At 29.2% G+C, this 15,653-nt stretch overlaps 1 protein-coding gene across 3 annotated transcripts; it reads right to left on the minus strand.

Annotated features, from left to right (window-relative positions):
* Nucleotides 1-11,303: 11,303 nt before the first annotated feature.
* Nucleotides 11,304-13,876, minus strand: LOC107948998 (BTB/POZ domain-containing protein At3g22104). Of its 3 annotated transcripts, none has more exons than XM_016883692.2 (3): nucleotides 13,091-13,876; nucleotides 12,073-13,001; nucleotides 11,304-11,987 (listed from the first exon to the last, which is right to left on the minus strand). In XM_016883692.2, exons 1-3 carry the CDS (start codon nucleotides 13,167-13,169, stop codon nucleotides 11,586-11,588), a joined length of 1,410 nt encoding a protein of 469 aa, XP_016739181.1. In that variant the 5' UTR covers nucleotides 13,170-13,876; the 3' UTR covers nucleotides 11,304-11,585. The 3 variants fall into 3 exon arrangements, with proteins under 3 accessions (XP_016739181.1, XP_016739182.1, XP_016739183.1); XM_016883693.2 differs by having other exon boundaries at nucleotides 12,073-12,959; nucleotides 13,091-13,711; XM_016883694.2 differs by having other exon boundaries at nucleotides 11,304-11,990; nucleotides 13,091-13,531.
* Nucleotides 13,877-15,653: the final 1,777 nt, after the last annotated feature.

Genomic DNA, 15,653 nt, shown 5'->3' on the forward strand with positions numbered 1-15,653 from the left:
CCATTAATTAGGAAGCTCATAAAGAGCCTTTAATCGGGAAGAGTCGAAGAGCCATAAATCGAGACACTCAGAAGAGTTGTGATGTGTCTACAACACATGCAGAATCACAACCAATCGGGATGCTCTGAAGAGCTATTAACGGAAAGCTCGCAAGAACCATATAACAAGAAGCTCGAGAGGGCCGTATATCGGGATGCTTATGAGAGCTAATAACGAGACGCTCTTTCGAGCTGTGGTGTGTCCACAACATATGCAGGACCACAACCATTTTGGGAACCCTATATCTATTGAATTTCATTCATTCAATCGAGGCTTAATGTTTGTCAAGCATTGTCGGATATAAGATTAATTTTATATACATAGCAACAATACAATCACATACATACAAATCAATTAACACATATGAATTCTCAATTTAGTTACACGAACTTACCTCGACAAGTGTTCGTGTTCACAAAAGTTACTAATCCGATACTTTGTCTTTTCCTCGATCCAATTCTATATTTGGTCTATCAAGATCTATACGAGCAAATTTAAATCTATTTAATAAAATTCATATTCAATTCACATCTTAGGCAAAATTATCATTTTTCCCCTAAATTTTAATTAATTACAATTTTGCCCCTAGGCTCGAAAAATGAAATTCATGCAATTTAATCCTTATTCCAAGCCTAGCCAATTTTTACATGTCACAATAGCAGCCTATATATTTCATAAAATTCATAATTTTTCCATGAATTTTACAACTTTTCAATTTAGTCCCTAAATCATAATTTCATCAAAATTCTCTTAACAAAAGTTGTTTATCTATCAACAACCTTTTTTTTCTGCCATAAAACTTCACAATTCAACTATATTTATCCATGAAAAAACCCTAGCACTTTGATAACTTTGCAAGTTAATCCCCGAGATAGCTAAAAGCTATTACGATCTCGGAAACATAAAAATCATTAAAAACGGGACTTGAATACTCACCTAATTGAGCCAAAGTAAGCTTGTATATCTTCAAGCTCTTCTAACTAGGGTTTCCATGTAAAATAATTTGAGAAAGATGATGAAAAAGATGATATTTTATTATTTAATCATTTATCATCTTTTATTATTTATTTAGTCCTTTTCTTTATCTAATTTTCCATGGATGAATCATCATACTTATCTACTAACTCCTCTTAATGGACTATTTACATATAAGGACCTCAAATTTTGAATTCCATAGCTATTGGATACTTCTAGCTATTAGAACTCAACTTTTGCATTTTACGCAATTTGGTCCTTTTATCAATTAATCATGTAATCGGTAAAATTTTCTTATCGAAATTTTTATACGATATTCCTATCATACGGAAGACCATAAAATAATATTAAAATTAATTTTCTTCTGAATTCGGATTTGTGGTCCCGAAACCATTGTTTCGATTTCATTGAAAACGGGTTGTTACACTACCAAATGCTTGTGAATACACAACATTATTGCAAATAAAAGTTGCTAGATAATGGGTGGGTGAACCACAAAAGGCTACAGGTTATGCTGCCAGATGGTTCTGAATACACAACCTTTTTTGCATATAAAAGTTGTCAGATAATATGTGGATAAACCACCAAATTTGCATATTTATATTCTGCCAAATGGTTGTGAATATAAAACATTTTTGTAGATAAAATTTGCTAGATAATAAGTGGATGAACTTCCTCTTTACATATTGTCTCAACCTATGCAACAAAATAAGGCATGCTTACAACAGATCATAACAAAACAAATATTATGATTAAAAATAATCAAATATTGTAACAATAAATATGCTTTCAATCAATTAGTCTAGTGGCAAAATCATATATTCTTTAAAGGTTCAATTTAGCGGTGTCTTAAGGCATGTTATACGAAAAAATCGTAAGTACAAATACAATAAACATGATTACTCACAAATCATGCAATTGGGTATATATTTAATATTAATATGGTCAATTAAATCAAGGATTCAAGCATTATTTATACTATCAGGGACTTAATTGCATAAATTAAACTCTAAAAATAGTTCAGAAACCATTTAAGGACCAATCTACACAAAACATAAAATTTTGGGCAAAATTGTAAAATTTAATAAACAGAGGCACATGGCTGTGTGGCCAAGCCATGTAGAAGGGTTACATGGCCAAGTGACCAAGCTATGTAACAAACTGAGGTCGTGTGAGGAATACAAAAATTAAGCTATAGGAAAGACATGGCCGTGTGGCTAGGCCATATGAAAGGGTTCAGGCTATGTGAAAAGCAAAAATCTCAGGGTTTAAATGGTACATGGTCATGTGGGAGGTCATGTGGTCTGGGTTGGGTTAGAATTTGCGTCGATTTTCTCGTAAAAGAAAACACAGCTAACTTTCGAGGTCTCATACAATGATCCTTACGTCCAAATTTGATTCGGTCATTTACAATGAGTCTTTTCATCGACAAAAACACAAGAATTATTATTAATTTCCAAGATTTACAAATTTATCAAGATTTTTGGGAAAGTACATAAAAGATTCCAAATCAATCGAAAGATTGACAAGAATATTATTTATTTCAGAATGCAAGGGTTCTATGAAATTAAAAATAAGAATTCTTATCGATTTTGGCACGTTGGAAATGGATTTTGACGATGTTATACTAAAATAATACAAAGAACAGATTGAACGGGGTGGAATTCGGGTTCCAGATTTCAACAATAAATTCCAACAAAAGAATATGAAAATTTATGAAAAGGAATAGTGAGAAATAAAAGATAAAAGATGTATTTAAAGAAGAGAGAAAAGAAATTCTAAATAGGGTTGAAAAAAATAATCAAAATTCTATTATGATTAGGAAGGGACTAAATGGCTATGTTAGGAAAACCTTAGAGGGCTGATTTGGGAATTAAACCATTCTATCGAAATTAATAAAAATGGAAAAAAATTGGTATGATGTAAACCTTGGTGCAAAGGGAAAATATGCTAATGCTTTACCACTAAACCAGTAGGCTCATTCTTTGTAACGCCCCTAACCCGAATCCGTCACCGGAATAGAGTTACGGAGCATTACCGGAGTTACAAATTTATTTATCAGTCATTTTATTTCATCTGGCATTCATATTTGGAACCAATCAAAATCAAACATATTGTCCCTTAAACATACTTATTTTTCTCGACATGTCTTACTTGAATTTATTACTCATCTCAACATACTTAATTTCATTGTATCAACGTATCAAAGATAATCAGATATTTACATATCATGATAAATATCATTCTATTGTCGTTTCTTCATAAACATAAATCAATTAATTCATTATATCAATATTTCATGTACCATCAACTCGTATTTCCTTATATCACATAATTAGGTTACACGAACTTACCTGGCTAAATTGCAGAAATACCAAGATTTAGGGGTATTTTGGTAATTTTTTATTTTCCTCAATTTTTCAACCGATCTTGATATAAATTAATGATTTCATTCAATTTATTAATTTGGACAATAAAATAATTCATTTCACTCAATTTGGTCATTTTTGATATTTTTACAAAATTACCCCTAAAGTTTTATCTTTATTCAATTTAGTCCCTAAGTCTAAAACATGCAAATTATTCATTTAATATGAACCTATGCTAGCTAATTATTCATATATATATTTGTCCTCCTCCTCCTCTCCACACCACATCCTTAATGTATATAATTCCACTATTTACTTATGTGTTCATTAAAAGTTGTCCACTTGAGTTATAGTCACTAAATTATTTATATCTTGAGCTACAGAATTTAAAATTAAAAACCGCTTCATTTTTATGACACTAGACTCAAATATTTTTCTACCATAAAAATTTCAGAATTTATACTTTAGCCAATAAGTACAGTAAATTCTTCAAATTTATCCATGTTCTGCTGTTTGACAGCTTCGACCTTAATTATCTCTTAGTACGGGCTTTTAATGATGCCTCCGTTTGTTTCTATTGAAAATAGACTCATTAAGGATTTATAAATATAAATTTAAGCCCCTAATTATTTTTTTTACAATTTTTTATGATTTTACAAAGTCAGGATAGGGGAACCCGAAATCATTCTGACCTTGTCTTACAAAATTTATTATAACTCATAATTTACAATTCCATTTCTTACACCTCTTCTTCTATGAAAAACTAGATTCAATAAGCTTTAATTTCATATTTTATTCATCCTCTAATTCGATTTTCATAATTTTTGGTGCTTTTTCAAAGTTAGCCTACCGCTGCTATCCAAAACTATTTTAGTGCAAAATATTGATTACCAAGTTTATAACACCCTTATTTCCTTTCTCTATACTATTTCCCATCATTTTCTCTTATTTCCCTTCACTAATATATGAAGAACATAGAATTTTATATAATAAAACTCTACTTTAATATCATTTTCATGCTTTTGATATTACCTTATAAAAGAAAACTCTACTTAAAATGTATTGAAATCTTAAAATTCTTACATTGTCCTATTGATTTCAATCTTTAACTTAATTTTCTCCCTCTTTCAGCTTCTAATTCTTGAATCTAACTTGATATTCTAGCTCCCCATAGTCTCCTTGTTATTTTTCTCTCTTGGTAGTTATGGAAATTCTCTTGATTACTAAGTGAAAATGGTGAATTTTTGGTGGAAGGACCTATTTGTAAAGAAAGCAAAACTTTCTTTCTTTCTCTCTTCACAAACGTTGGATGCATGGGAAAGGTGGTGGATGGTGTGTGTGTTCTTTTTTTTTTCCACACACACATATATATACTTAATAAAATAATAAAAATATCTTATTAAAATATTAATAAAGTAATATTTATCTATTTAATTTAAAATATCATCAACATAATCATTACATTCTAGAATTCTCTCTCTTACTAATTGATCATTTTGCCCTTCATGATCTTTTAAAATTCTATCATTGAGTTATAACTTAATTTGGAAACATTGCAATTTAGTAAGAGAGAGAATATATACTAGAATTCTCTCTCTCATTCACTTTCCTTAGTTTCTAGATTATTCCACCCCTAAAATATTTACACTATTGGTCCATCAAATTTTTTATATTTACACTTTAACCCCTCAACTTTTGAGTATTTACTCTTGGCAACAAATTTTTTCTCACTTTTACAATTTAGTCTTTTCTTGAATTAATAATGTAATATATCATAATATACTTCCCAATGTCGACATAATTCAAAATTTCCCTTTTTGTCACTTTATTTCCTTACTTAATTATATCAAGGATAATATCTTACTTTCTTACTGTAGTAATTTTCGGGGTATTACATTCTTAATCATTTTCTACCACATTAAAATATATATACTAACTTGAGTTTGTTCCCTAGTTGCTAAAAATAAAATAGGTAAAATAAAAAAGTGGGACTTGAATCTTGGCTCTCTAGGGAGTTTATTAAGCTCTCTTCCACCTAGACGAAGGCTCAAATTCTTAATGGTTTTATTAATTCTAACCATATAATTTTTGGGGTGTTACAGCTTTAGTTCCTCAAACAACCATCGAAGCTTGGCCATCCTCTGGCACATCTCCCCAAAATCTGAGGGAGTAAATAGTTCATTATCTGTAGTAGGTCATTGCTTTCCTAGTTACATTGCCAACTCTATCGACTGTCATTGTTATTCCCTTAGACCTAGCTTCTCAACAATAGTATTTTGGGTCCCAATTACATTTATACACATGGATTGTTACATGGATGCCACATGAGCAATTAAATTAATTTTAAAAATTAAAAAAATTATTTAAAAATTTAAATTTTAAAAAAGTTCAAAAATTATAAAAAATTATAAATTTTTTTAATTTAAAAAATTAATTAATTACTCAAGTGGCATACACATGGATGCCATGTTAGCAAAGTTAACAGACGTCAACTTTTCCATCCATTCTGGAGTGATTTGACAAACAATGTAAGTTCAATAGCTAAAAGAGGTGAAAATTAAATGAAATGCTAAAATAACTTTGTTTTTTTGTAAAATTAAAGAGCCAAACCAATCATTATGCTAAAAAATTAAGAATTAAATTTAGATTATAAAATTTATTTAGTACATCACTTAAAATTAAGAACCAAATATAATTAAACTTTTGATATCAACTTTAATTTATGAAATTTTAATTTTACTTTTTTTTATCGTAATTTTTTTTAAAAAATATGCTATTAACAAAATCAATTTTTAAACAAATAGTTTTTTATAGAAGTATTTAAAGGATAATATAATAATTGAAGTTAAATATATTTTTTATTAAATGATAATTTTTATCTACTTATCATTTTTAACACTTTTTCATTAAAAAAATTCGAAATTAATTTTTATCTTGAATTATTAAATATATTTCTTAAAATATGAAATATTTAAAAATTTAATTTTTAATTAATATTAAACATCCCAACAGTTTTAAAACTGGTGTGAATATATGGAAGTAAACTAAAACTCCATGAACTTAATTATTGATCAAAACACATTCATTGAAATATAGGATCAAATATAGTCCATGAAACTTTGTTGCTTCCAATAAATGCCCCCCCTCTTTTTTTTTCATTTTTGGGTACACATTATTTATTTATTTATTTCCGTAGCATTACGATTTTTAATATTCAATCTTTAATACAATGTCTAGAATTATCTATAGTCCTTTTATAACCTTTAAATAAGAGGATAATACACTTTAACATACTCGAACTCACGTCATTTTATACTGACAACAATATCGATATTAATTAAACTAATACTCAATTACTTTTTTTGGATACACATTTTAAATCCCAGTTAACAACGTTGATATACTGCCACACAAAGTTGACTGGGTGTCTGAAGATTTGCTGTTGGCCATTCAACAACGTACGGTAAATGTTCTATAAAATGAATGCGACATCGGAAGTTTAAAGAAGAGGAGTGGCGTTTAAGCAAAAGTATGCTCCTTCAAGGAGACTAGTAGTGGTAGTAGTAAATAATTCTTTGAAACTATTTTCAATTGCACCTTGATTATCTATAATTCAAAAAATACTACATTTAAAAGATAAAATTAAAAATATTACAATAATGTAGTTCATGAGTCTAAAGGTATTTATGAGAAGAATTTAATTTATGTATGATATCATATCAAACATAATTGTTTAAATCTAATTTAGACCTTTTTCAAATTTATAAATGATTAATTAGAACCCATTTAGACCTACATATATTTTTTAAAAATAATATTGTTTTTTTAATATTTAGTAAAATTATATGCTAAAGGCGTGAGTTCGAGTATGTTGAAGCGCATTATCCTCCTATTTAAGGGTTGGAGAGAGGTTATGGGTAATTCTAAACATTATATCAAAAAGAGCATATATGATAAGAACCGATAATTGACTAAAGCACACTCGAACCCACAATCTCTTGCATTGACATCAATATCGATATCAATTGAATTAAGACTCAATCGTTGTTATTATCTTTTCAAAATACAAACAACTAACATATTTTTTTTACAATTTTCATTATAGTATAATGTATGTAATTTTTATATGATATATTTTACATAATGCATAAAATAAAATTAAAAGAACATATTATAAATGTGAAAAAACAGGAAACGTTAAGCTAAGGATTTTAAATATTCGACCTCGAGCATTATACATATTTTTAAAAATCTTAAATTATTTGCCCTAACTCAATTTTGAGCCTAATATTTTAGTTAAATCATCTCAATTATTAAGCAAATCGTTAACCTATCTCTTGAACAGAGCAACTCTTACTTATATATATATATATATAAAAGAGTTGAAATTATTTCTCAATAACTAAGGGAAGCTAGTTAAAATTATTTTATTTATTAATAATTAACTCTAGAACGAAGGGTTTAAGATTTAATTTATTAGTAACATGAAAGATTAGAAAAATTCATGAGGCTTATTTAGATTAGATTACACTTTCATGGAATATAAATTGTACATGTAGTTTATATAAAATCATATTATTTTTCACAAGTATTAGAATAATTAAAAGAATTATGAATTTAACTAATGTAATTGACAAGATAAATATTTTAAGTTATCAAGTATGGTACCTATATTCAATAAACTTAAATATTGGCCATTTTACCAAAAAAAGTCCATTTCCGAAATTATTTACGAAAATGGGCTAACTTTTTGATTATTTATTGAAAAGGGCCGAATTTCACGAAAACGCATTCACGTCAACACAATTTCAGGGAATATGCCAACAAAACGTGTTCCTGGGGGAGAGTTTTTGCCATGTCAGCACAAGTAGCACCCCTGTGGATGCACTTTGCTGATGTGACAAAAACGCTCCCTCAAGGATGCGTTTTAGCCATGTTTAAATTTTCAAAAAAGGTCATTTTTTAAAATATTATAAAAATAGACCAATTTTTTTACAAATTTACAAGAATAAACTTTAAAAAAGGCTCAAAGTGACAACACTATTTTTTTTAAGGTGTCACCAATTAATACGGAAATAAAACTTACAAAGCAAATTTTTATATAGATCCAAAATCTCATTTCCCTTCGTTTTCTTAAGTAATGTGGGATATGAAATATGTATATATATAGACTCATGAATAAGTTTGTAGCTTGTTCCTAAACAATGTGTGATTCCTTCCTCTTTTAACTAACAACATGAGACTAAATGATACACTATATTTTATAATTTTTTTACAAAACAATTTCTATTTTTGATATTTTGTTAACATTTTCTCATATTATAAAATTATCTTTTGAGATATTTAATCTTGTTGCATTTTAAAATTGTTAACATATACAAAAGAACTATTAAAAAAAGAGAACAAATTGCACATATGAAACTTGTACATACAATAATCTTCTATTCAACTTTAAATGTTTGAAGTTAATATCAATGCAATTCTAATTTTTAAAATAATTTTCCATTATTTAAATTTAAAAGTTATACTTTTAATTTTTTAATTTTTAATTTTTATTTTATATTATGAATGTTTGATTAATAAATAAATGGTGAGTATTTGGCACTCAAATAGTATTTTTTGTAATTTTAAAAAATTGATATATCTTTTTTAAATATTTATTTATTTTTAATATTTTACTATACTCATTAATTTTTTTAATTCTAATTTTAATTTAATTTTCATCACCTAATGAATGCTGATAAATTTATTTCAGATATATTGTGACTAGATAGATAATCTATTTAAACATAGTATATAATTATGTTAAATAAGTTTTTTTTAATAGAAATATATAATATACATAAAATATAATAATTATTTTTCATATTTTTATATCTAGATTAAATTACATTAGTAGTCACTTAACTTTGATTTTTTAGCTATCGAATTATAAAAACTTACAAAATGATCACTCAACTATTGGTAATTTTTTAAATATTTATTTTTTTAATATTTTATCATACTCATTTTATATTTTATAATTTTTTTACTTACAGAGTTTAAAATTTTTATTTATAATGTAACAAATGTTAACTTTTTGTAAAAAAATTTAAACTCTAAGTAAAAAAATATAAAATATAGTGTAGTTTTTAATCTCATGTTATTAGTTAAAAGAGAAAGAAATCCCATATTGTTTAGGAACAAGTTGCAAACCTATTCATGAGTCTAGATGTACACATATCGCATATCCCACATTTCTTAAGAAAACAAGGGAAATGAGACTTTAAGTCTATATAAAGATTTGCTGTGTAAGTTTTGTTTTTATATTAATTGGCGACATCTTTAAAAAAGTAATTTTATCACTTTGAGCCTTTTTTAAGGTTTATTCTTGTAAATTTTCAAAAAGATTTGTCTATTTTTATAATATTTAAAAAAATAACATTTTTTGAAAATTTTAACACAAGCTAAAACGCATCCCTAGAACGTGTTTTGCTAGCATATCCCCTAAAATCGTACTAACGTGGATATGTTTTCCCGGAAATTTGGCATTTTTTGGTAAATAATTAAAAAGTTAGCCTATTTTCGTAAATAATTTTAGAAATGAGTTTTTTTGGTAAAATGGCCTTAAATATTTGTCATTAAAATAAATACAAAAAATAGAAAAGGAACAAAAATCAATTGAATTTTATAAACGTAAAAAGCAAAATTTCGAAATCTCTATAGGAAAAAAAAATTAAACAATTAATGTTGAAAAGAAAACACAAAATAAAATAATAATATATCTCGCAATCGTAAGAATGTGTATTATTTATAGGTCAACATTTGCACAAAGATGGAAAAAACCAAATCACTCTCAATGAATCAAAACAATTTTTAAAATCTCATGGCTATTTTCTAATGCTAACATCAAGGTTATTTTTGGGCACCTTTTCAATGTTTTTTAGCCACGAGGATCGAAACAACCTGACTATATCTTTCAGTACGCTTTTCAATAGTATAGGTTAGAGTTATTTATACTCGGATCAGGTTTACGTTTGAACTGAATTAAGTAAAGAATTTAGGTTTGATTTAAAAAATGTCCTAAAATTTTATTTAATACTAGTCCGAATAAAAATATTAAAACTCAAGTCTGGTCCGATTCACTCATATTAAAATTTTTTATATAAAATAAATTTTAAAAATATAATAAATCAAATACACTAAAAATATTAAAATAAATGTTTCTCAACAAATAATTTTTTTAAAAAATATATATATACTTAAATAACACTATGAGCAATTTAACAAGCAAATACTTCTAAAATAATAGCAAAATTAATAATAAAATAAGAGTTATATAATATACAAACAATAATAACAATATAATAGTGAAATTATAGCAAAACAATGAAAAAAAAGTAAAAAATAGTAGCAGTATTTTTTTTTTTGCAAATTCGGGTTGGGCTCAGGGCCGGGCAAAAAAAAGCTTACCCAAGGCTCGGATTTTTTAGAAAACGGGTCTTATTTTTTTTATCTATGCCTATTTTTCAAACCTATAATTTTGCCCAAATCATTTTACTTTTCGAGCAGACTTAAATTTTCAAGTGACCCGACCCATAGACAAGTCTAATATAGACTCAAGTCAAAGTTTATTAGGCTAACCTATGATCAATAACAGTAAAGTGGGTCAAATTGAAATCTTTAAACAGGTCCAAATCACAAAATATTATCAAAATTCATCTTCAAATTCCTTTTGGTCTAATTCATTCACCTATTCCATTAAAAATCTAAATATAACTCAGAAATAAATAATTAATCATTCAAAATCATAAAACACAAGGAAAAATGTCATGTAATAAATATAAATTACATGATGCAGAAAAATCAAGTTTCAAATGACCTTATCTTTTATCTTCAAATTGCCAAGAATGGTTACATAAACATAGAAGCATCTATAAATTCAAAATCTGAGAGGATTTACTGAAGTATATTTGAGTTGTAACATCAAATAGGTAACCCCACCAAAGCAACTATGAACTAATCCATTATTGGGTGTTGGCTAAAGAATATATACTGCCAACTGCCACGCACCCATTTGCCTCAGACTGAGACCGACTGTTGAAAACGACTCAACCTTGGAGAAAAAATAAAGGAAAACTCTTATCACACACACCTCAATGCTATACATACACAAGTGAAATAATTAAAAGACACAAAGTGGTATATGCAAAAATTTCGCTTTCATGAACAGAGTCGAGGCAGGGGTCTTGCATTACTATGGGTTAATACTTTGGCTTTCATGATTTTGGCCATTTGGGTCTGCATTTTCTTACACAATTTCTCCAATTCCATCACCCTCCATTGCATCCCTTGTAATTGTGCTCTGAGCTTTTCATTGTAAACTACAACTTGTTCCCTGCCCCTATCTTCCTTTGCGGTGAAATCCGTATAATGCTTGGCATTGTGCATGCCCTCAAGCAAGTTCTTAAGCTTCCATTGCTGTGAAATAAGAGCTTGCACTGCGCTTGTTGATGGGAATTTTGTGTTTTGAGAAAGGTGCATGCAGGCCTCACTAGAGAGCTTCTTATAGTTCAATCCACCACATATCTCCATTTTTTCTACTTCAGACAACCCTGTATGAACCTACTGAAAGCATATTTGATCCAAATGAACAAAAAAAAAAAAAAGAGAACATATATAACCTTTTATAAATGATATCAAAGTCTACCTCCAAATAAATGTCCATGGCATGGTACAGTTCATCCCATGAGTCCCTGGAAGAATCCGGCAGGACCATTACCAAAGCTGAAAACTTGGATGATTTTAGGCAACGATCCGGAGCTACTTCTGTTATATACAGATCTATCAAGCTAGCTACCTTTTTCATTTGTATCAGAGATAATTCCGAGCCTCCATCACGTAAAAATGCCTTGAGGAACCTAAGAACAAGGTTTACATCATACAGATAACTTCTCCCATATGATGGAATTAGGAGATTGTCTATTGTTGCTTGATCTAGTTGAGAACCTATCATACTCTCCAACTTGTTCCTGCAACTTTTGCTTATGTTGGAACGCAGCACCGGACGAAGAACGCCAAACAAACTCTTGCACGAAATAGAACTCGGATCAAGAGTGTAAAGCATATCGATCACAATTTCTAGAACTTCACGTTTCTCATCCGATGAGGCCGTATAAAACTTCGACTTCTGGTAATAAAAGAGGAAACCACTGACGATAACATGATTGTACCCCCGAGACACCATAGATTTCACCAGCATTTCAATCAAATTGGGATTCAATGCCGAAAGGTCTTCGAACCACCAAGTTGCTCGAAATAGGCCGTTTTTCGAGCTCTGGGTACTCCTAGTATTGAACGAAATCCGAAGCCCTGAGCTATCTGGAGAAGAAGTAGATGCACAAGGGGTTACTTCACTAGCCATGGCAAGCCTCCCAACAAGTGAATCCAAGCATTTCTCAAGTATACCAGAAGAGGTAGCAGTCCGCGGTGAATCTTGGTAATGCTTCAAAGCAACCAAAAGATCAGACCATGTCCAAAAACTGAGCTCATCAATGGAGTCCTTGGTTTTTTGTAATAGATTACAGTTCCCTGCCCCTGAGACAGAAATGTTCATCTCCATGGATTCAACAGCAGAAACTATGGCAATACAACAACAATGGACAAATTATTAAAGAAAACATAAAAAGTCTAGCAATGGTAAAAATTAGGATTCCATTTGATGCTACCTAACCAGACTCTTGGTTTGTCCTCAAGCATCCTTGTCGGCATATACCGGGGTATCAGCAATGGAATAGGATCCTCCATCCCGAATTCAAATAATCCAAAAACAAGAATGAACCAAGAAAAGAGTAAAAAGGAGGATCAGAAATGAAGATGTCAATTGTAACAGTAATCCATGTCTAGTGCTATGAAAGCAACCCTTAGTCCTTTCCCAGAATCACCCAAAACTACACCAATAAATAAGGAAAAAAAATGGGCAAAAGTCTTGAACAAAGAGAGAACGGGAAAAAAAGGGAATATCTACTTATATGACCCCATATGTAGATGGGAAATTAAATGATAATGGTACAGAAGAAGATAGTATCTATAGATTCCACATTTCTGAAAGGGCAAGAATCAAAAGAATATAAATATGATAGATTATGAATCACAATCACCCCAAACATTTATTCCCAATTTTAGTTCAAGCAATCAAGCATTATAAATAATTGAATCAAATCAGGAAAATGGCGAATCAAACATTTTGTTTTTCCTCCAATTATGATAATCACAAGTATCGTTTTGACTTTTGTGATAAGAAATATTGTGCAATATCCTATATTTTATTAGAATATACTTAGAGGCGTGATCAAGAGAATTTAGAAATGTACTAAAAAAATGGTGTAAGAGGTCAGACCGAACAAGACGTTCAAAGCTACAGTAATATAATGATTTTTTTGATTTGCTGGCTTTACTTGTCTCTTGTTCCCTGTTTCTCGCTGCCAGTATCTAGACCCGTGCATGGGGTTGACAAAGATATCCTTAAAATCCAAGTTAATTTATATTTTTAATCAATGCCACTATTTAAACATTCGAGTGAAAGTTACAAGATAATTAGTCACTAATTCAATTAAAAAATTACGAGGATGTCTTTCATAATATTATTAGAAGGTATATTTTTCACTTTCTAAATAATCAATAAAAGTATGCATAAATAAGAAGAATTAAACCCCACATCAAATATATTAATAAAACATTTAATTTATCACTTAACTAAAACTTTATTTTAATATTTCCCTACATTTTATTTTTATTGTCCATATTTTATTACCTCCTTTAGTTTTATATCTATACTATTAATAAAACTTCTGATTGAATTGATGTCAATACCAACTCGATTAAGAAATTATGGAAATATCATTTCATAATTAAAGTAAATCATATTATTTGAAGATATTTGAGTCTTTTTATTTTAATATCGTACATATTCTTTATGTTACTATGATTAATTAGTTTTAGACTTTATTGCATCTTATTTTTAAATATATAATTGTATTTTAAATGTGTGGTAAGATTTTTAGAATATTTTATTTGATTTTTTTTAATTTATCATTTATCACGGGCATTAAGACGTTAGGTACAATTGTAATTATAGAAAATATAATTAGAATTAGAATTACTCAAAGTGGTGAGTTAGGGGAATAGGAATGGGCTTTCTTTCTCAAAATAGAAAATTATTCATTTAGTTCTTCTAAAATTGGTAAAACTTGTTAATCTAATAATAAAATTGTATTTTGACATACTAAATATAAAAATTCAATCTTGACCCCTCTAAGTATGAAAAGGTTATAATTTAAACCTTTGAGAAATTGTAAGATTTTATGTTAATATAAAGATAAAATTATATTTTAGCTCTCTTAAAAAATTATAATTCAAATTTTTCAAAAAGTATAAAGAATGTATCTGTATTCTCGTAAATCATAAGGTTACAACTATTAAATATTTACACAACTCCGGCTCAATTAATTCATAACAGAAAACCTAACTTTTCTAACTGCTTCAACAGCCTATAACTCTTTCTACACTCCCCCTCAAGTTGGAGGTGTAAAAATATTTTTTAACCCCAACTTGGAAGTCAGATGACTATGCTGTTGTGACCCCAAAGCTTTCGTCATAATATCTGCCAGTTGATCTGCTGTTGACACATGTTCAGTAGCTATAAGCCATTCTTGTATCTTTTCTCTTATAAAATGATAGTCAATTTCTATGTGCTTAGTCCTCTCATGATACATAAGGTTTTCTACTATTTGTGTAACACCCCTCACCAGTATCCAATATCGGGACAGGGCTCGAGGCATTACCAGACTTTAAACATTCATAAACATACAAAATCGGGTCACCAAATTTCGCCCAAAATTAAACTTCTAGAACATATGCATATCGTCCATTATACAGGCCATTGAGGCCTATAACCTACATTAAGGCAGTTCGGGACAAAATCGAAAACATTTGGTAAACTTTGGACAACTTAATAAATTTCTAGCTTTGGATTGTCACACGCTCATATAGGTGGACCGTGTGGACTCACACGCTTGTATGACTTGGGGCACGTCCATGCCCTTAGCCCGTGGGAAACACTGACTTTTAAACATGGCCATGGCACACGCCCATGCTGCCTGTCCGTGTTCAATACTGACTTTGGGACACGGCTATGGCACACGCCCGTGTGACCTACCCGTGTCCTATACTAACTTAAAATTTTAAGTGTAGGGGACACACGACCATAGCACACATGTAACGCCCCCACGC

This window comes from Gossypium hirsutum, chromosome A04 (genome assembly GCF_007990345.1).
Source record: "Gossypium hirsutum isolate 1008001.06 chromosome A04, Gossypium_hirsutum_v2.1, whole genome shotgun sequence".
NCBI classification, from domain to species: domain Eukaryota; kingdom Viridiplantae; phylum Streptophyta; class Magnoliopsida; order Malvales; family Malvaceae; genus Gossypium; species Gossypium hirsutum.